Source organism: Dermacentor andersoni, chromosome 4 (genome assembly GCF_023375885.2).
Source record: "Dermacentor andersoni chromosome 4, qqDerAnde1_hic_scaffold, whole genome shotgun sequence".
Classification (NCBI taxonomy): domain Eukaryota; kingdom Metazoa; phylum Arthropoda; class Arachnida; order Ixodida; family Ixodidae; genus Dermacentor; species Dermacentor andersoni.
The window spans coordinates 107,365,708-107,388,295 of record NC_092817.1 but is presented as its reverse complement, the minus strand read 5'-3'; the positions used below and the strand labels follow the sequence as shown (position 1 = coordinate 107,388,295).

The window sequence follows — 22,588 nt, the reverse complement described above, 5'->3', positions numbered from 1 at the left end:
CCTTTTTTTTCTCTTTTTTTTCCTCTTTTTTTTTTTTTTTTGCCTCTTGTCTAATTAACGACCTCGAAAAAACGAACTGAACCTAATGTTCACGCATACATGAAACAGTGCGCACAACTTTCGTAAACGTAAAATTAGTACAACACAACGCCAGCTCTGAGCTCATAAAGTCCCTTCTGCAGAATAATAATCATCCAGGCTGATAACATTTCAAGCAGCGAATATTATAATCGATGAAAGAGTTGCGCTTTGCATCTGACGCTTGTGCATTACTCGTTGATTCTCCAAGAATAAACCAAATAGGACTCCTATCATACCAATCATAACCTACAAATTGCTCACGTAAATGTGGGAGTCATTCTGCAGATTTTGACCGCACTGTTCTTTATGTCATGTATATTTCACGGACGAAGGAGGAAAAAAAGAAACTGTGACTAGGGCTTATGTTGGCTGTAAATCATAGAAGCCATACCAAAGCCAATCCAGTGAACTTTTTTCTTGCTTTTTGCCGTATTTTTTTTTCCTTTTTATCGTGTGCGGATGTGATCAAACGCACCGGCCACAAGGTGAGGCACTCTTTACGTTAAAATGAGTTCCTTACAGATAATTAAAATGCTGTGCATTCTTTGAGGGCGACTACGCGTCAGATCGTGCTGTCTAAGCAGTCGCATCGTAGCGAGGCCCGTTTGCAGGCGTCTCACCCTTTCGAACTTGAAACCCGTCTCCCAGTGCTTTTCATTGATTACGCGCGAAATCTTTTACCTGTTGTGAAAGGCTGTCTAGCCGTCGTATTTTAAAAATTATTTTGTTGATGTGGTCTTGAAGTAAGAGCGTATTAAGGAACATGGTAAATTCTACTAGTTTGGCCCATTCATCTGCATTTCGATGCCCGCCTGCCGAGCAAGAGCTCTGCACCGACGTTCCGACATCAACAAAAATGATCAACTTCAACTTTGGTTTCATGCCGCGTGTGCTGTTTCCTTAGAAAGTACAATTCTTCAGCACCAATTCACTGAGAAACTACTCGCGTATTTCCTTTTAGCAAGCAATAGCGTGCAGTCTTATCGGTCGCTATGCGTCAGCTGAGAGCAAGGAACGGCATGACCTTTGATGCTTCATTGTGAACAGCGCGCAAAAGCTTCCTGTATGTCGGCTTAGTAGCTTTCCAGGCTTAAGCTGCATGCCTTTTCCGAACTAACAGTGGAGTGCATATAAAAATATAGAAAGGAAAACATTTTTGTTGCCAAGAAAGCTGGCAGCGCAGCACCAACATCGACTTTGTGAGTAACCGAATAGTGAATAACACGTTTTGCATGCACATGTTCAAGCCAGGGGCATGCGTAACGCGCGGGATAATTAATCTGAATAAGTTTAGCATTTGCTATGTGTGTTTCATTATCAGCAGCTAAGTGAAACAGTTGTCACGTTTACTTCCACATATTCATTCGGATAAGGGCTGAGGCGATATAACGAGACATCGTGCGTGACGTACCAAAGCAAACTGAGCACCTTGTGGCGACGTCCATTTTTGTGTTCTTCAAAGACACTGATTATCTAAGACTTTATAGCTTCCTCGGCGGCTTTTATGTTGCAGAAGTACTGTATGTCATCATATGTCACTTTGCAGGTGTCTTCTAATGTTTGTTGGCTGATAGTAACACAAGTAACTGCTGCAGCCATTGAGGCACTGTGCAGCAGTGATTCATAATCATCCTGATCACTGCATAGAAAAACAGCAGAGTGCTTGCTTTCACATTTTGCGTTGATATCACATGTTGCGTGAGATCAGTGGTCTACAATGAATTATAGCTGTAGTCTACACCAATCCTACAGCCGTAATTAACGCATGTGCTTTTTAGGAAGGGCGAAACCACATAGCAGTCAGTAGCAAAATACATATGTATATTATTCAATCTGTATGTGGAAGTGTCGCTTCCACAATAATTCTTTAAGTTATTTGATGCAAAGCACGAAGTAGTGTAAGTACTGCTGTCATTCTGGGTTGCCAAGAAAATTAATATTTAAAGAGAGTTATACTTTCCGAGTGAAATTTGCAGTGTTGAGCATATGTTTGATGTTAAGTGATACTAAATGGACCTCACCCTTCCATCCTGTGAAAATTAAATTCCTTTTTGTTGGACTATTGAGCTCAACTAAATTGGCGAAGCAACCACAAAACAGCACAGCTGCAATAGCAGCTGCACATTTGTAACGTGGAGGGAAGGGGGGATGTGCAACAATGTCTGTCAGCACTCCAGTTTCACTGCCTGCCCGGCAGGCATAGTCTTTAGTGTTGCTCTCCCAAGTCCTCGTGCGACACGCTAGACACACGTAGTTGCTGCCCGCCTCAATTTTTATAAATGCTTGAGTGGCCAGACAATGTTGGTGGCCATATGGCACCATTATAAATGCTATTTTACTGTAAGCCTTTCTCTGCAACTGCCTTCACAGTACACTTGTGTTCCTTCCCGCTTTTTGTTCCCAAAGACAGCAAATGTGGTGACATTTGATTTATCAGTCATTCTTTATCACTGTGTTGCTTTACCACCTGCTTGACTCTGCCACCACTTCTAGAGGCGAGTTCTGCATAGTCTCTTACATTTGGTGTCCTTTGTACTTTATTAAAACTTCTTTCTGGACGAGTTGGTGCATACTTGATTTGAAAATTATAACAGCGCTAACACACACAAACACAAATGAACAAGGACGAGACACAAGCGCTGTGTCTCGTTCTTGCTCCTTTGTGGTTGCATGTGTTAGCGCTGTTATAATTTTCAAATCAAGTCCTTTGTACAATAGAACAAATCAGGTAGGATTCAGGCTTTTCTTCTTTCCCCCCCCCCTCATAAATGTGTCTGAAGCTCAGGTCGGCATCATGGGTGATTCCAGCTACATTATTTTTCCTAGGCAAGAAGTACATAGCAGAAATAGTGCAGTACAAGAATTCTGCTTTAGTTTATCAACAATCTTTATCACATTTCTGCCAAATTATCCATGGGAGGCTTGCAGAATAAATAAACTGCCAGTTGGACAAATACACTGCCAACTGACTTTTGGTGCCTTAATATTTTGATGCATTAATATAGTATTGAATAACATATTTCGTCAAATTTATCTAGGCATGCCTTCGCTCCTGCACAGAGCTAAACAAGCATGAGCATGCTAAAAGTAAAATTGTTCTGCAAATATCAGTGACCTAAATCAGTTTCAGAATAACTCTGTACTCCTTCTCAGCTAGGAAGCATTCAAAACAATGTTATGCCTGCATAGCAAGCAAAGTTCCAGGGTATGTGTCTATCTGTCTGTGTGTTTATGTGCCTGCAAGTTTTAGGGTGCTTGTTCATTGCAAAGCTACAGTTTGTCCTATACTCTGTTTAGTTTTGCCAGCATTGCCATTGTAATGAGTTTGTCATTAGTAGAGACCGAAATTTTTAAGCACTAAATGTGTATGTTTTAGGCACATAAATCATGCACCTAGCTTGATAGGGGCAAAATAGCTACTATAATTTGCTTGCCAACCCCCATCTGTTTTATCTATTGAATGTGTGTAACCCATTTTCATGGTAAGGAAGCTGTCTTGGCATTCACTTGTGAGGTATGTAAGGCAGCAACTAATTATGCTAGCCATCACTTCACAGGGCATTGAACACAAAAATACGCCAGGAAAGCTGTTACGTGGTTCACCGAAGCTGAAAGCCGTGCCTAACGGATTAAATTCAGCAAAGTTCCCAATGGGAAAAGAAGCGTGCTACAATGTATGTTTACAAATCTTTGTAAAATTTGAAAACAGTGATCTAGGGTTTGGAGTTCAATATTGTGCCTCTTCGCACACAGAATAAGCTTGTAGGCTGAACACAAGCGCTCAACATTGGCTGAGGTGAATGGGGCATTTTTGTATTTCCATATATTTCACGGCTTCATGCACTCTGGGATCTTTCAGTGTTCTCCTGTAAGAACCTCCTAGATTTCTTTGAGCGGAAAAGAAATCCATGTCTCGTGTCTAAGACAGACTGTACCTTTGCACAAATTTTTTTCGACAGCTGCTGCCACACACGAGATACATTAAACTTGTGTGTTATGGTGCAATAGCTGTGTCACAACTCATGAACTATTCATAGAAACTCTTCCTTAAGCGCTTTTTGTATATCTCTATGGCTTGGTGCTTCACAAAGTGTTTTGCTTTTGATCACATGTTGGAGCAAATGAGTATGTATCCTCTACGTACACTTAATTAAGTAAAAAGAGCAGGGGAGGGGGTAGTGATGGAAGCACTTAATGCAGATGGGCATAGTTGGTTGCTCATTTATTTCGGAGTTTAGATGAGACACCGTCGGCTGCAGTGTCTGCACAACCTCAAAAGGAGCAAAGCCTGCGAAAAAGCGGACCGCATAACTGCAATCGAGGGTACCTCCAGCAGACCTTGCCCTGCTTCTGCCTAACACATGCAACGCAATAATCTTCAGTCAGCAGTCTTTCCAAGCTACGGTCTATAGTACACCATTCTCAAAGCGTTGCGCCTTTCTCTCTCTTGAATTCCTGCCTCCATTGAGTTTCCATTGCCAAGGAGGGAAACTTTTGGTGGCCTTTTCCTCTGGCATCGCTAAACAGTGTCAGGCAGATTGTTCTGATGTTGAACGTGAACAGTGCTAAATTACAAACTGTTGTTAACATGTAGTTGTGCAATTGATGTGATCACACAAGTTCAGCACGTAGGCTTGCTGGTTGTGTGCCAGCCAAGCCAAACCAACCAAATTTTAGATTTATTTCCCTATATTTCATTATTTGTTATATCCATGTTCATTATATAGAGGTGCAACTGTACTGATCATATGTGTTTCTTTATTGTGATCTCAGTGCATAGGCATTCTTTACATTCCCTTCCCCATTGTAACGCCTCTAAAATTAGGCGCACAACATCATGGCAGCCAAAATTTGTAGTCCTAGCAAGCTATATGTTTGGGCAAGTTAATAACGCATGGCATTTTGTAACCGAATAGGGTTAGATTAAGCTGGTGATTCATGGCACTGCATACTGCTGCAGTCCTGAGCCACTACAGTGAGTAGTTCCCCGTTTAGGAACATTTGAAGGACACGTTTGTCTACTGAGTACTTTGAGCATTTTTCGCACCTACCATGCACAGATATTTAAGGGGACACTGAAGAGAAAGAAAAGCTCAGTTGAGCTGTAATGATAAATTGCCCTTTAATATAAGCCACTCTTACTGCGACAGGGTGCTTGATAAGCCATAAAAGACGGAAATGTGAAATACTGGTGGCAACAGCTGCCTTGAAGATCCCGCACCAGCTTGCTGTGACATCATGGGTTTTGACAGCATCTGCTCTGGCCTAATTAATTCCTAATCGCTAAAAATGAACTCCATTGTATTCCGAAGGAGCCATAGGCTGAACTTAGCTCCTTCATTTTCACTTCTAATAATCTACCTGTTACCATGAAATTAATGGAAAGCATATCTTTAAAGAATGCTTTGTCAGTCTAAATTGGCGTAGCTTTACATTGTGGTTCGTAGTTTAACATTTTGTCATCACTCTTGCCTTGACAGTCATGTCGAGCAACCCGAGCCCAGCCCACCATCGGTTCTCAGGGGACTATGACGCCTTCTATGATCCGGACTTTACAGCAGAAATTAGTAACAAGATGCGTGTTCCACATCACATTAGTGTCGTCGACCGGGATGACTACGAGAAGGACATCGACACGCTGCTCGGCAGGGACAAGATAAACGAGCAGGCACTGGCCATGCATGTGCCCGACCGGATCCTTGTGCGAGGTGGGTGGTGTTAACTCCACGGACAGTTTCACACAGAGGGCGCTGGAGGTTTATGTTAGCTTAGGCTTTGCTGCTAGATTACGCTTATGAAATCGCAAGTGCTTGCATTTACTGAACGAGGTTCATGGTGTTGACAAGCAAGGAAAAATAACTGGTTGAAAATGCAATTTTTTTTCGCAATGGAGAACTCAAATTTTGGAAAGCTGGGAATGCATTGGGGTCACAGGTTCTGTGGCTTTGTGAAAAAGAAACGGAAAAATAAATTTAGCCTCTACTAATGGGTTCTTCTTCTTGTGGCAGTTTACTTTCTAAAATGGAAGTACCAAAAGAAAAATACCCATAAGGAAAAACTTGCATGTGAGTTTTAGCACACATACCACCTGGTGTTCGAATGTGAGAAAATTAGAATTGATATCGTAGCAAAGTTCTTAAAGGGGCGATGACCTAGTCACCCAACTACTATTCTCAGTTTATTGTTCTAACTGAGACTAGAGGAGCCGGTATAGTTATACACACACAAAAAAACTGCTCTGAATGCATATTTTAGCCCAAAATTTTAATTTGAAATCACTGCCTCTAAGTCTCTCCCACCAACAGTGACTGCCATTTTGGCATGGCTTGTGTAATGTTGAGATGTGGGGTGCCCCTGTTGTGTTGTCTGCTCTGTAACATCCCGAAAATATGTGTGCATCTTGCCGTACTCTCCTTGTTGCACATGCTCTGGCACCCAACAGCGTAGCAAGAGCATTGCTGTTGCCATGGAGGACAGAAGAACCTGGGATGGAGAGTCACTAGAAGATCTTGGGAGCCTAGTTGCAAAAGAAAAAAAAAAGAAACAGAGATCATGGAAGAAGCTCCGAAGCATGTGATGGCAAGCAGTAATTTCTAGTCGCCTTGATGGATGGATGGAAAAACTTTATTTTCGTCAGAACGCATGTGCGGACGATTCCGTGCTAGATGGCCATCAGCTCATGGCTGACGGCGACCTGGGTGGCCCACTCTACGGCCCTGGTCTGGACGACCGGGTCTGAGCTGGCCAACACGGCCTCCCACTGCTCGAGAGAAGGATCACGCATAATATCCGCCGGTGGCGGCGCTATGCTACAGCTCCATAATATGTGGTCTTGAGTGGCTGCGCTATATCTGTTGTATGCTTGTCTTCTGCATCTCACAGAAGTTGTCTGACATGGCTAGTCGTGTGAATGCTCTGGAACTATTATTGCTGTTGTCGGCTCATACTGGTAGACCTTGCAGGTTCACATGGGTAGAATGCATGTCCACTGCTCCTAAAGTGCGGACAGCACTGCAAGATGGCACATAACTGCTGCAACACTTCAATCACCCTGTTTATTTTAATGCATTAGCATTGTTAAGGTATTTCGGGCACTTTCTGGGGCTATCTGTCCGTCTGCCCATCTGTCCATCCGTCTATCTTTATTTGTTTGTTTGTTTCAAAACATTCTCCCATCACCTGGGTCACTGGGTAGCCCATGATCAAATGGGTAGTGCATCAGGCTGCTGTGCTGAGCGAACGGAGTTCAAAACCAACCAGTGGACCAACTTGGGTCATTGAATATGTGGCAATGTGTGCATACATGGCTCTCTTCAACGAAGCTCTTTAACGCTGACATGGGTCACTGTAGATGTGGGACTAGGTAGGCACTGCTGTTCGAAGAAACTCTTTGACGGCGACATGAAGCACTGGGTATTTGCCACTTGGTCTGTACTTGCCTTCAATGGGCCTCTCTGATACCAGCTTGGGCCAGTAGGTGTAAACCACTCTTCAATGAACGTCTTTGATGCCTACTTGGGTAACTAGGTATGCGCCACTCCACAATGATGGAACAGATCCCTTAAGTTTATGCAATACTGAGCAGAATCAAACCCACATCAAAAATGTCCCTCAAGGACACTAACCTGACGCATTAGCAGGCTGCTTAACAAATAGGGTATGTGCGACTTTTCAATGAACGTCTTTCATGCCGACCCTTTAGTGAGCTGCGCCATAAATGCACTGGGTTTGTGCTCCTCTTCAATGTACGTCTTGCCAACTGGGGTCACTAAGTATGCACCACTAAGTGTGCGGCAAGCAAGGCAATAGTTCTCAGCATTTGCAGGCACCTCTGCACCCCACTTCTAGTCTCAGAGGCATTGCATGAACTTCTCGGCAGTGCTACTATAGTCGGGTGCAACTTTAGAAAAAAAGGGGTGTTTACTCCTCCACGGCGGTTGCACATGAGCCTTCACCAATGGGCGCACACTCTAGACTGATGTCACGAGCCGGACGGCCGGTGACCCCGCCGATGGAGAAGATGGCCGCCCATGCTCCAAACTGGGCAAGAGTGCGCGAGTCACGTGCGTCTGCCCCTCATCACAGTTAATTCCCAAACTGTTTGCGGTCATGTATCATGCTGGAAATATTATTGCGAGCTTACGATGCACCATTTGTGCCACATGCATTTATTCTGAGCCGTGGTCCGTTAATGAAAGATTGCAGCGAGCATCGCTGACGCTACGCAAACTGGCGAGACTGCAGGCTTGAAAAAAAAATAGAAGAAAGGAAAAAAAAAAAACACCTACTACATTCTTGAAAATAAGTTTTTGAAAACACTAAGATAAAAGAGATATGTTACTCTTATGCTATTTAAAACGAAGACTATTTATTTAATATAATGAGTGAAGAATTTTTGTACTTTTTCTGCCTCTATCGTCTTTTTGCCCCAGGTTTGCAATGGTTTCAATAAATGCATTTTTTTTTTCAAGTACTTTGCAAATAGCAACCAATTCATTTTGAGCTCGGAAAAGGAGCATTAAAGGTTCCGTGTACATGTAAACCAGCGCAAAAGTCATTATTCAAAGCTGCTTTCTTTTTTTTGTCCCTTGCAATGAAGCTAAAAAGCAGACAACACACAGCATTGTAGAAGGCACGGCAGTTTTCTTTCGCAATCCGGCATGTGCTGTAGCATTCCAATCACCAAGAGCTGTCAAAATACAAACGTCTTTATTTATACCAAGAATTATGCATTTTAGAAGCATGGTCTTTTGAGTGGGACTCTTTTAGTCGCGGAGGCAATGAGCTGTCACGCTTCAGCCGTTTGGGTGGGGCCTCCCTATTTTTCTAAAGTTGTACCCGACTATAGGTAGATGGCACAGTGTGTCGAGAAAGAAGCGCTAGAGAGGAAGCCAGTTGCTGTATAATTTGTTTCTCGGCGTTCACATGCACCGGCGCACCATGCATTTTGGAGGCCATGCGCAGGCTTTGTGGCAGCGGCACTAGATGGCGCTGAGTGTTCGTAGAGAAGCGCAAAAGAGCAATTCCACTGCAGTACGCACCTCATACATAACTTGTTTCAATGGTGGCAATACGTTGGTTTGCTAACTGGTTCAGTGTTAATGCATTACTATCGACTGTCATCATGCGATGGGTTCTGCCGCAATATCTTTAAACTTCAAAAAGTTTACAGCAGGCTCCTATGAATAACTGGATACAATCAATTAGGCCAGGGCTGTATGGTCAGTTGACATAAATATAAACGCTGCTTTGAGGGGTTTTGCTCAATGCATGCTGGAAATAAGATGGCAAAGTTGCATGGCGTGCAAGCAATATACGTAAGTAAAAAATCGGCTTACGGCGAGAAAATCAGCATCCTGTATAATATAAATTTTGAGGCATCTATAAGCATTTATTCTTTAACAGCAGATTACAAATGCGGCATTACTCCAGTACAAATTTGAGCTGTATAGTTAAGGCCACTTATAAAGTTGTGGTAGTTGGTATGGGACCTTATAAAGTTCTGGTAGTTGGTATGGGACCCTTTGAACATACAGTAGTAGCAAAACAGAATGCAGCATGCAGAGGAGAGAACACTCATCCTATGTGTTTTCTCTTCTGCCTGTTGCATCGCGTTACACTGTTAAGTTACAATGGTTCTTATAAGGTACCTGTTTCCATGCAGGCCTTCTTCTCTTAAATGTTTGTTATACACACTATGTAGCCAATTTTCGGTTCAGCAATTTCATGCCAATTTGAAGGGAAAGATGAAAAAGTGCTTCTTTGTCAAGAATCAGTTTTGGTACCAGCTTGGAACTTTCAGAGCATCAGAATATGATATACCAAACTGCGAAGACCTGGGGTCGTCCTCAGTGTTACAGCGAATATTTGTGTTGAGCTGAGTACATCCACAGCATGTGAGACATTTACTGCACTACAGTGCAAGCACACATTGTCCCTTGCAGAAATCACGAATGACATTATGTCAAAACACGATACCATGTGTATTAATTGGTCAACCACTCTTGCTGTCCCACCAGGCGGCAACCAGCACATTGAGGGCAGGGACCCGGTGCCAGAGATGCGGCTTGAGAAGTCAATGGAGCCAGAACCGGAGCCCATTCTGATGTCAACACCGCCGCGCACCCTGACCCTCGATATGCACGCCTACCCAGCTGTCGACGCAGAGGATGAGGCAGGGGACAACGCCAAGTCCTCGCTCAGGGTTCGCCGCAAGACGACCCTGAGCAAGCTGCACAATGGTGACGTCAGTCTCTTCAACAACAGTGGGTAAGCAAGCACAACACAAACAACTGTCACATCTGTGCCACTACATTCAATTGCCATGCACAGGAGTTCCCAAGATTGTACACTAAGAATAATATTCAAAGCATAGTGGAGGTGCTGTGCCCAGTAAAGGATGCAACACATGCACTGACCCACAGCTGAAAGTCTTATTTATTAAAGATACGTGAATAGCTTTTTGTTACATACTGGTTGTTTTGCTGGCAACTGTCTGCTGTTATTAAAAAGGGAGTATTCGAGGCAAAATAACCATTCTTAGTGCCTTTCAAGATTTATAGCAGTGGCAGGCGTCAGAGACTGCAATAATTGCCAATAATTAATTAACTTATCCCAAATTGCCTTTCTATTTACGAACTTTAGCACATATGTTGCATAAAAGTTGGTTAGTGCTCAAGGCATGTCCTGTTACCAAGTGGGTATCCCGAGACTAGCTCGAGCTTCAGGATAATTATTATCCTCATCAGCCTGTCTTATGTCTACTGTAGGGCAAAGGCCTCTCCCAGAGATTTCTGTGTACCCCAGTGTTGTGCCAGCCAACTCCATCCACTGCCTGACAAATTCTCTAATCTCGTCACGTTACATAATTCTCTGCCATTTTTTACTATGCTTCCCTTCTCTCGGCACTCCTTTTGTTATTCTAATTGACCACTGAGTATGTGCTATATGCATTGCATGATCTGCTAAGCACCACTTCATCACAACCACAGGTCGACAGAATAAGTGAACATTCACTCATACTCATTCACCAATATTTCTAATGGCTCCGTGCTCACTCACGTACACTCACACTCGTGAGCCCATCACACTCATGAGCCTTTCTCACTGCGGGTCAGGAAACTTTGCGAAGAAATGGGTGTCCCAATCTTCGAACATTGTCCAGTGGCTCCGGCGAAGCTGTTACCACCATGGCAGTTGCAACTTGTATAATGTGACACGTCCTTTGCAGAAGTCGCAATGCATGCTCCTGAGATGCACATTCATATACACTTCCGAAGACTTCAGGCAAAATACTATTGTCTTAAATATGATACCGATTCATCAGAGTCGCGTATCCATGTTTCTTATGCTGCACTCAGTCCACTGATGTTTTGCACCAAGAAACAAGCACCTTCACGGCTGTGGCCTATGCCCTGTTGTCGGCTCCAAAACACATTAAGCAATCAAAACTAAAAAATCTGATCTCTGCTCAGTTTGTGTAGTATGTATGCATCTCATCAATGCATCATAACATGTTGGGTGCCTGACCATAAAAGCATCAAGGGTAAAATTCTTGCTGAACATATCGCCACATCTACAACAACAAAACCTAGCAATTGTTCTGTGCCAGACCCTGCCATAGATTTGAAGTCTTTCGTATGCTAGAAACTGGGGTGCTATTGTCAGTGCATATGGGACAATGAAACTCCTAATAAGCTCCACGTTGCCAAGCTGCAGTTAGCATTTTATCCCTCCACAACAAAAACACAATGAACTGATCTCCTATTATGTCAACTCGCGATAGGGCATACATATGGAACACATGATTTTTTGCTGACTGGTGGTGAACCTCCAACATTTGGCACATGTGGTGAAAGACTGACAGTCCTCCATGTTTTGGTCGAATTTCAGGAAGCAGAACCTCTGTGTAAAATACTTAAAGTACGTTGCTTTAACCTACAGAAATCACATTCCTCTTCAACTAGCGGTGTTCCATAGTACAGACCTGTTAGGGCGAAGCTCTTAGGCGCTCGTTCCTGCATTGAGCGTCGGCGTGCCTCGTCCTCCCTTGACATAACCGAGCAAATGAGCACAGTGAACAATGAAAGAGCGACCATGGAGCGCGGAAGCGGATGAAAGATGGCGAGAACAAATAAGTGCGAGGACGAAAGCAGAGGAGGAAACTGCAGCAGAAGCGTGAGGAGGAAAGTGGAGGAAGCTACCTTGAATTGGGACCAGATGGCACTCACGTTCACGCATCCGTGGCAGTGGCAGTACTGGTTGTGTGGGAGGGGGAAAAAAAGAACCAGAAAGCTCAGCTTCGCACATAGCGTTCGCTGCAAGCATATCCCGGTAAATATTGCTGTTGCATAATCCGCAGTTGCTGGGAAACAGTAACTGTGTGGCCGGTCTATATATATAGCAACATTCATCGCGGCTCTGCCAGTCAGTGCAGTGATTGGTGCAATGCCCCAAACACGCGTAGAGCTGCGCTCAAATTTTGCATTAGGGAGTATCGTAATCGTCTGTGATTTCTTTTAGATGAGTTGTAAGCTTTTTACATATTAATACATTGCAGGTCATCAGCCCAGGAGATCGTAGCACGTGCCTCCCAGCCCTTGCAGTTAAGGGTTGTGGTTAGGCAGTAATTTTACTAGCACCAACATCTTTTAGTGTATCACCCTCCATAGCTTATCCTTTATGTTCATAGCACACCTCGCGTGTCATTGTCATAGCTTTAATACATATACAGTATATTTTACGCATTTCATAGCTAATATTTTTTTAGGCCACTATACAGCCATTTTGTGTCTACCATTTGTCATAGAGCCCACCTTCAACTACATTATACGATTTCTTGGTGCTCTTTGGCCGTCATTAGCCTTTGCGCCACAAAACCACATAACATCACTGCCTTCAGCGAAGTGGTCATCTGTAGCATTGCAGAGCACATTGGAAGTTAAATCAGCACACATTGAGCATGCAGGGAATTAAATTTACCTGAAGCGCAGTGTCTGCTGCTTTTTCTTAGCCACCACGCGGCAGAACGAGCAAAAGCATGTTACGTCCACAAGTGTGGATGCATAGCCTTGAAGGAATAATATACTTGGTTTTGTGAACTAGTTTCGGTTTTAGTATGAGGAGTTGGAAGCTTCATGACTAGATATTGGAACTCCAGGCAAAATGCCTATATTGTGCTTACATCCTTGTGGCTATTTAATATATAAGCACATACTATGGGTTTAGAAACATTTCAGTGGCACTTTTATTCTGCCTATAAAAGAGGCCTATAAATGTCTATTTCAATGTTAGTGCTTATATCGGATTTTCAGAGCATAAAAGTTTATTTTTCCCTGTTTTGTCCTCACTTTGTTTTGTTTATAATGTTCTTTGGAACTTGGCTGAAGGCAGCTGATTATTACCACTAGCACTTTGCTAGTGTAAAGGCTGTTATTGAAAGCTTTGCAGCAGATGAAAGCATCACTGTAAGAAGGGCTCAAACGGTGCTTTGCTACACTACACTTGAAGGTGACTTGGCGTACTTGTGCGTTCACGTCACGTTTTCAGCCGACATCGTCGAGAAAGTTTATTACTTGGGTGCCACTGTGACCAGGAATGTGGGGCTCATTTTGTATGTTCATGAGACGTTTGCCATCATCCCCGATGGACCTGTTAGGTACTCATAGAATTAGTTTGAAACTTCAATCTATCTCAGACAAAAATCCCAGGTTTTCGGTACTCAAAGAACTCTCAAAGGTGCTGACTGGAGAAGATTCAGCAATTCCAGAGGGCATCGAATCATCAAACATTCCCAAGTACAGATATGTGCCGCTAACTTTGGTGTATGTTGAGCATTTCTTTTCTGCATACAAGCATTTCTTTTCTGCATACAGAAAAGAAAAAGTTAGGAAATTGGAGCACGTTTTAAACATACAGCCGGCGCCATAAATATACGGCATCGACCATTTTTGCACTTGTTTGCGGCGCCATATATTTACGTCATTGACCCTCAAAGGGTTAAGAAAATAAAATTAATTTTACAAGCAGGGGTATAGTGGGCAGTGTTCCTTAGAAAATCGTAATTTCTCCTCGGATGCACAGTGGAAGTTATTAATTGAGCCTACACATGCCTAAAGGACTGTATTTTCCGTCTGTTATATGCGTCTATTATATGCGTGGTATATAGGTGTGGCATTTTAGGAATCAACCTTCACACTTGCTAAGTGTCATCCTTCTACGTGCGGGAAGCATGTGGCAAAGTTTCTGCAACTTTGAATATATGTGTCAGTACTCCTTTTACGACGAGCAAAATGAGAACAAGGTGAAAGCAGGGGCTAACGTTTCAACAAGTGGACTTGTCTTTTTCAGTACGCTGAAAAAAACAAGTGCACTTGTCGAAATGCTGGCTCCTGCTTTCACCTTGTTCTCGTTTTACTCGTCATCTTGAATTTCCATCTCTCACACTCCCGTGTTTTCATAGTACTCCTCTTAATAACATTTCCTGTATATCTTCTAAAGGGTTATTTCAAAAGCTCTTGAACTGTTCCTAAAAGACGGAGAAATAGAAATTTTTCTTTCTTATGGATAAAAAGTGACCAAAATATGACCGTATCACTAAGGGCGACTCGCAGAGATTGCACGACTGAGTTGGTCGCAAAGCCACCGCTTGCAAGTGGTTGAAAAGCAGCTGTTTGGGGTCAATCACTCGCTGCTCGATTTTTCAGTCACACAACTCAAGCTGCAAAGCTACTGAACCAATTGGCAGTGAAGGAGCAGGACATCTGTATACGTGGCAGTGGCGGTGCGAGCAGACGTGAGCGGCACCAGTTGAGAGATTTCGGTGCAGCGACAGGCAGGTCCGCACGAAATCTGTCAATCGCCCGTGTGAATGAGCCCCAGCAGTCGTGACCCGCCACTTAAGCGCAGGAAGGGGAAACAATTCAGTATTGATTTAGTTGAACAAGCAAACCCTGCAATGAAGTAGAATTTTGGCATCTTTGATTTTGCATCTTGATTGGGCATTTTGGCATCTTGATCAGTGAAAACCTAAGAATATAGGGTCATATACACTATTGCTTAACTTGATGAGAATTTTTTATATTTGCACCAGTAAATTAAGTTCACTCATCTTCCCAACTTCGGGGCAATGCAAGCAGCTTTCAATATCGTGGGAACTAGAGAACAGTTTCAGTTGGGTTTTATGGGAGGAGCTTGTAGTGAATTCTTTTGACACTGAGTATAGTGCATCATATGCACATAACTGAAAAACTAAATGAAATCTGCCATTTTCAAGTCTGCGAATGTTTCAGGTGAGGCGCAATGACGATAACAGTCGTTTTCATTTACCTTGGTTCGTTGCACAGCCTAATGTGTAAGGAAGAAGCATACAATGTTTCATTGACAAACATTGATTCATAATGAGATTATCGGGCTTTGCATAACAGGTCATTGCAGAAAATTGAGGTTCGAGGAAAACAAAATAAATAAAGCGTTGAGATACCATGCAGAAATGTTCAGTTCGAACATTCTGTTCTGATGAGCAATACACAGCTGGCAGTTCAAAAATTGCCATAGCGGTTGAACAAAAGCAGGTAGTAGTTCCGTTGTTTTTGGTACATGTTTTTTTTTTTAACTCTAAAGAAAAAAATAAGTTTGTGAGATGTCAGAGGCATCAAATGAACTTTTAAAGAAACAGACTTCCAGAATTGATGATATGCCTTAATGGTGTTGACAGCTTTGACATCAGGTCCTGTTACATTTGCAAGCTCTCAGCTGTATTCTTAACATGCTTAGGCCTCCCTGGACAGTGTTCTCTCCATGCCTCGCACATCATGTCAGGATTCGCATTGTCATGTCATGTCATGCATTTCGCATGTGCGGCAGCCACAGTGTTTTTCGTGAAGGGCTGCATTTGAAATGGTGTATGTCCGCAGGTCGGTGCCAACGACCCCACCGGGCCCGCTGTGCGTGGAAGATGAGATGTTGATGTTGAAGAAGCAGATTCGCAACGTAAGCCGGCGTCTCATCATCATCGAGCAGGAGAACCAACAACGACAGCAGCGCGAGATTGTCCTCTATTCAGTCGGCGTTCTCTACTTCCTCCTCAAGGGACTCATGTGGCTGGGTCGGCATTGGTGAAGAATGTACGCCAGCCATGACTGACAGCATGGAGCTGTGCACCCAGTGCCAGCTCTCCAGTGCAAAATGCAAAAAAATTCATTTTGAGCCAAGACCAGTGGCGAAATCTTCGAGCAAGACAGTAGCTTGAGGCACACTCTCCACAGCACGAAAAATTAGCTGCTGCCACAGGTTCTGCGAACCACCATGTGGAACTTTCAATGGAAAGAGTGCAGCCATGTTGCCCTTCACCAACCTCTTTACCACAGGGTGGTGTGAAAATCTAAGCTACTGCGTATGGCACACCACGTTCTCTTGATGGAAAGTTTGTCAAGCAATGAAATTCTAATATACGCTTCTTCCCGAACTTAAGAAGTGAGAAACTGGCTTCGTACGCTGTTGGATGTCTTGCTTTGAATGTTAGCTTTGTTGGTTACTGCGTTGCCGTGGACCTTTTGCTGGTACATGCTATCCTTTTGTTCTCATTACACACCATGTTTCTAGTAGGAAAGATGTTAATGTGACTTCAGAGACCGAAAGTAGCAGTGGCATGTTACCTAGTCAGCTTCCGTTATTTGCTGTTTGTTTTGTTGCACTCCCCTTCGGATTCTTGATTCCACGCCCTAATGCATTGATATGACACATTTTGATTTAAAGCGGGCAAGAAAGAAATATTACAACAGTCTTTTTATTGTTTTGTTAGTTACTCTGTTAAAAACTTCTTTTACTTGTTTGTAGATTGTAGCCGAGATTGTAGCTCAGTACTTTTGGTCTCACTGTTATTTGCTGACCGTTACAGGTCAACACGACAGCTGCACATGTTGAGCAGTATTTTCTGTTTAGTCATGAATTTGTCACTATTGTTGAAATTCTTTTAAATCATGCTCAAGGAATGGGGAAGCCACTTATGGCTTTCACTTTACATGCATTCTGCACAATCCAATGGTTAGGCTTGGTGGCGGTGCATAACAGGTGCGCTACAAGCCAGACATTCAGGTACCTGTATAGCTCTGCCATGCCACTAGCTGTGCTATACATTTGTCAGGTCAGGCTGGCACGATGGGGTCCTTGTATATAACACACATTTAACTGTTTCCCATCAGATAGCTTGGCAAGCATTATGGTATGCAATAGAGTGTTTACACCACGAGAAGAACACAATTGTTTCTATGTTTTCTTAGCCTCCTTCGCACATTGGATGTCTTGCAACATGCTAGTGGCAAGCCACTCCATCAAGCATGAGCATTTTGTCTCTAGAAGTGACCACACATTTCACAGCTGTTGTCTGAGCAAATTTACTAAGCTGTGTGCCTCTAGAGCTTGAACGAAGCTCATAATTTTGATTAAGGAGCCAGTTTCGGAGTTGTAACTGGCCATAATGTGACGTATTAAACAGTCAGCCAAATATCCTTGGACCCATAGTGTAAGAATTGACTATGATGTGCAGAGAATGGTTTGTTAAAAATGACTTTGTTTCAAGCCCATGACTTACCATTGTGTGGTATTGCCCAGGGCCTGTGCATATGTCGTCCACACTGTTGTGGCTCACATTCATATTGAGAAAATGTCGACTGCACGCCCTCTTTTCTTCTGCTCTCTCTCTCCTATCCTAAAGCTGAAAGCTGTGCTAGCTGTCTTTAAGGGAAACAGCAAATGGCCTTCAAATCCACCTTCTATATGCAGTAGCTACTTGAATCGTCACACAAGGACTTTGAAGCTGAAAATTATTGTATTAAAAGGACAGTGGTGAAGGCACGTTAAAATGGTGCACGAGTTGCCGACAGCTTCATTTCATTTTGCTGCATGCCTGGCTTCATTGCAGCTTTCATACTTCATTATGATGAGCACATTGACCATGAATGAACTCACTCAGCCTCCTTGATTGCCTAACTAGCTTCAGCCAGTGTTAGTAGTGTGTTATCATTGAGAGGTGCTGGTTCTGATTTAGTGCAAGATGTGCACTTTCCCTTTCCCCCTCCCCCAACCGCTTGTGACCTTCCAGAAACAAAAGTGTGGGTCATTGCAACGCGCCCATGAATTTTTGTTAGTGCATAATGGTTGAGTACTGTTGTACATTACTTCCCTCCCCACACACGAAGCCTGCTGGACAGATGCATTTGTCTCTTGTTTAAGAAGGTGTGGTGACCAATAAAGCTAGTGTATATTGCTGCACTGAATTTGGTGCTTCATCTCTTAAAATACTTTTGTTACTGCCTTTATTAACAGCAGTAGCTGTTGTGGATTCTTCCAGCTTTTGTATCCTCATGCTACTCACAGGCTGTGCCACCTCACATAATCTCCAATGTTGCTTCAGGTACCTGCATGGAGGTTGTCCAAATGTTTCCTCAACTCTCGCAACAGTCACGATGCACTAATAGTAGCGGTAAAAAAGTCTAGTGCAAGCAGCATGCATTTTAGCCTAATAATGTTGTCACAGCATAGCCTGATTCTACATTTAATTCCTTAAGCAGTATCATGGCAGTAGTATTAACCCTTTGGGGTCCCACAGTCACCCAATTTGTGCTCATTTCGGTTGGCAGTCATTTCGCGCATTCGGATGCCACACAGACAAAGTGCTCAGGTAAACAAACACAGGCTAAGTGATGTTTTCCAGAAAATTTACTTATTCCTGAGGCTCTCAACAGTACTTGCGCATTGTGTGGTAGCGTTGGAAGCACTTCCCTGGGTGGAGACCAGGATTTGCACTGCAGGTCTGTAGGGTCCTCATAGCTTCCGTCTTCTAAAGTGCTCTCATTCAAAGACGTTTGCTGACCACCTGAAGGCAATATATATTCATCCACAGCACTAAATCATTTTCTGATTCGCTCAACTTACTTGAATTTCATCCATAAACGCACACGCAGAAAACGCCATCACCATGTCCGCGTTACATGCCACAAATCGTGCGAAAATCCTTTCAAGCATAAAGGAAGAAAGAAGTGCTGCCCGCATAGGGAGACATTGCAAAGTGCAGTTATTACTTGAAACAAAGTTTCCAAAAGCTGGTGCTTCCAACCAAAAAATTACTGGCAAATGCAAGCATGCACGTGTCAGGCGCTCCTCAACAACTGACCGGAACGAATATTATTGCGTGTCGGTTGGAGCTCAACGCACGACAACGGAGGGTTAATTCTAGAGGGGCACCAACGGGTGACATAGCTAATGGTATGCAAAAGTAATTGTAACGGAATGTCCACCTTGTAAACGGTGATTATCCTGCAGGGAACCAGAAGAGCATACCAACTATAAGGCACGTGACATCACAGATGCAGATTCTCACTATGCTAGTACCCAAGCATGGCAGCCGCAATGCCATCAGTGAAGCATATCATTAAGCATACATCATTTCACTTTTTGACAGTAACCGTGTTTCAGTGAACTATCACTGTTACCGATTTGTTGCATGTTGTGCTGTGGTGCTGTCACATTTTCTTGTTTATGCAGCTTCTCGACATGCTAGTGCACTAGGATGACGGCATAATAATGTCACTGCAAATCATCTATGCTGCATATGCACACTGTTTCAAGTCTGCTCAGAAAAGAAGTCGCAGACTTCTCGCAATACCAACTCGAATGCTGCACCATACAACCCACCTCTCAGGGCTGCACTTCAAGCACTTACTTTTGCACTCACAAGTTTCCCTGAAACAAAATGCCTCACTTCAGTGTTGTTTAGCACTGGTAAGTCTAGAAATAGTCTCAGCTTCATCGCGCCCCGCCAAGTTCCACCTCTTAAACAGTGGCACCACTGTTGTTACTACGCTAGTGCACAAGCTGGACAAGTAGAGCCGAAATTTAATGCGAACGCGCGTTCAGTAAGAGTTTTACTACATCCCATTTGGCACCGACGTCAGTCAGCACTGCCATCTGCAAACGCCTTCGTGCTAGCGCTCCCTTCTAGCCTGGCTTCTTCTCTGCCGTCATGACGTGAACACCTATGAGCATAAAAGGCTTACCAAATAAGAGACGGTGACCCTATTTTCTGCCTCACAACTGCTGGACACAGTAAGGAATAATAGCCATTGAAGCCGAAGCTTGGGCTCCCACCCCTTCTCGGTGCACCATCGGCATACATTGAACGGTGGACTGGAAATAACTCATCAGAATGGCTGTGACATGTAAATAAGCAAAAATGTGGTGTCAATCGTTCTGTAGCCTGCTTCTAAGCGTCGAGTGGTCCCAAGTATACTATTTCAGGTGGACATGGAACAGAACACATTTGAGTAGACTCAGAATTGTTTGCATTTTGATTTGTGCTGATGGTACCTGCGCTTATGTATGATATTGTGTATTTGAGGCAGCGTGATTGGCCCAGTACTTATTTATTTTAACAACATAGTTCACGTAATAGATGCCCCCATTAAAATTCACCTTTTTGCCAACGATTGTATCATTTTAAAGGACATTAATATGACTAATGATCAACTAGCACTTAATTTAGCCTTGAGCAATATTCTTTGAGTGGAGCAACAAATGGGTATCAAACTCGACTCTGAAGAAAAAATACCTCTCAAGTTTCCTTACTTCACTAGTCCGGACCCCTTGGCTGAAGTAAAGGAATACAGGTATCTCGGAATTACACACTAACAACCTGAACTGTTATAGCCATTCATTATGAAACCGCAGCACAACTGTGTCCTCGTTTGTTGCGTGTGTTCTGCAGTTTCATAATGAACAGCTACCAACTTGCCCAACTTTTAGTACTTTTACAGTGTAATAGCCAGTTACCAACACCGCCTCTTCTGCTTTTAGAAAACTATGTCTACTATACCGTAAGCTTAAAGATGCATCCCTTGAAGTCATTAGCCTATACCACCTTTATTCGGTACAAACTGGAACATTCTTGCGTTATCTGGGATCCATTCAAACTAATACAAATGACCTTGAGAGAATACAGAGACAAACTGTTCGTTTTATTTTTCAAAATATGGCCGTGAAGTGTCTGTAACCCGAGTTATTGTGCACTAATAGATTTCACATGCTTAAAACAAGGTAAAAAATACTGCAACTGAAATTCCTTCACTCATGAATAAGCCGTAAACTTTCTCTAGGTCCTAGCCCATACCTCACTGTTCCTGCATCCAGAAAAACCCATCATTCTTACCATCTTACTTTCTCTCCTTGCCGTGCAAGGTAAGTTTGCTTCATTTACTTTTCTTTTTTTCCCAGAATGTTAATATAATGGAATGCCATACCCTTTCATAATCACTTTGTAGAATCGCTTGAAACTTGTGTTCTCAATAGTTCATTCTAGGTAAAATTGTTGCTTTGTGCTGCTTTTGTTTTCTTAAGGTATCGTTTTCTTTCTTGCAATGTTATATTAGTGTTCCAGCCTTTTCTATTGCATATTTATCAGTGTGCCTTACCCCCTCCTGCTTGGACCACAAGGCCTGCAGTATGATATGAATGAATAAATTATTACTTGGGGCAATTGTCTGCATAAAAATTAACTTCAGTCTGTGTGCAACAAAATCACTTTGTTCAAACTTGTCATCTAATGTTGCTGCGGCTATTTGTAACATTCCTGCTTTTATAATAAACTTGCCACTTGTCTCGAAAGTGTTCAACTTATTGCACTTGCTTTCTTGTAGCAGCAGCTCATTTCATGGCGCCAGAGCAAGCAAAGTCAGCCATGCTTTCGACCAGTTTATTGGCAGCCACTTGAACAGTCCACAATCGCTACCGTCAGCAACACACTACAGCTGCTTGGAACACGCAATCCAACAGTTTTACAAACAGTATTTCATGTATATCCACATTTCACAGCACTTGCTAAAATAGAAGTGTCAGTCCTCAAAACAGGCTTACTTCTAGAGACAAAAAATGGTGGCTGAAAGATCCAAAAAGAATCTTGCTCTCGCCAACAACGAACAAAGCACTTTTGTAACTCTTCTGAAGAAAGCTCAGCATCACTATTTTAGATGACAGTTATGGTAAGAACAGTCAGCAGCAGGGTAAAAATTCAAGTGAGCTTCCTCTTGCAAACATCTACTTCCCCTACTCTTTGACCCTTTATGATCCCAAAAATCAGTTACCTTAGGGATCGTTCAGGCATGAAAAGAACCCCGGCAGCTCAACAACATAGCTAATTTAGACAGTGTGAACATACAAGAACAAAGAAGGACAGAACCGATAGGACATGCTCATTGGAGGCAGCACATTATTCTGTCTGTCCTCCCCTCCTCTGTCCTTGTTGTGTCGTACTACTTAAATTAGCCATGAATCCACAACTCTCTCATGCATCTGTCCTTTAATTAACAGAGTTACTGCTGTCACGCTCCGCACACATGAACAGTAACAATCCGCAGGTGTGCAGATGGAAAAGGCAGCCCACAACACAGACGCACACACAGGGGACATTAAAAAGGGATTAGGAGAAGGATTACGCTGACCTTGCATCAATCCTCAT

The 22,588-nt window shown here is 43.1% G+C and overlaps 1 protein-coding gene across 2 annotated transcripts; it reads left to right on the top strand.

Annotated features, from left to right (window-relative positions):
* Positions 1–458: 458 nt before the first annotated feature.
* Positions 459–21,738, top strand: Tango11 (transport and golgi organization 11). 2 transcript variants are annotated; one of them, XM_050183602.3, is made up of 4 exons: positions 459–566; positions 5,562–5,789; positions 10,101–10,350; positions 15,996–21,738. In XM_050183602.3, exons 2-4 carry the CDS (start codon positions 5,564–5,566, stop codon positions 16,198–16,200), a joined length of 681 nt encoding a protein of 226 aa, XP_050039559.2. In that variant the 5' UTR covers positions 459–566; positions 5,562–5,563; the 3' UTR covers positions 16,201–21,738. The 2 variants fall into 2 exon arrangements, with proteins under 2 accessions (XP_050039559.2, XP_054930081.2); XM_055074106.2 differs by lacking the exon at positions 459–566 and adding an exon at positions 1,116–1,280.
* The last annotated feature ends 850 nt before the right edge of the window (positions 21,739–22,588 follow it).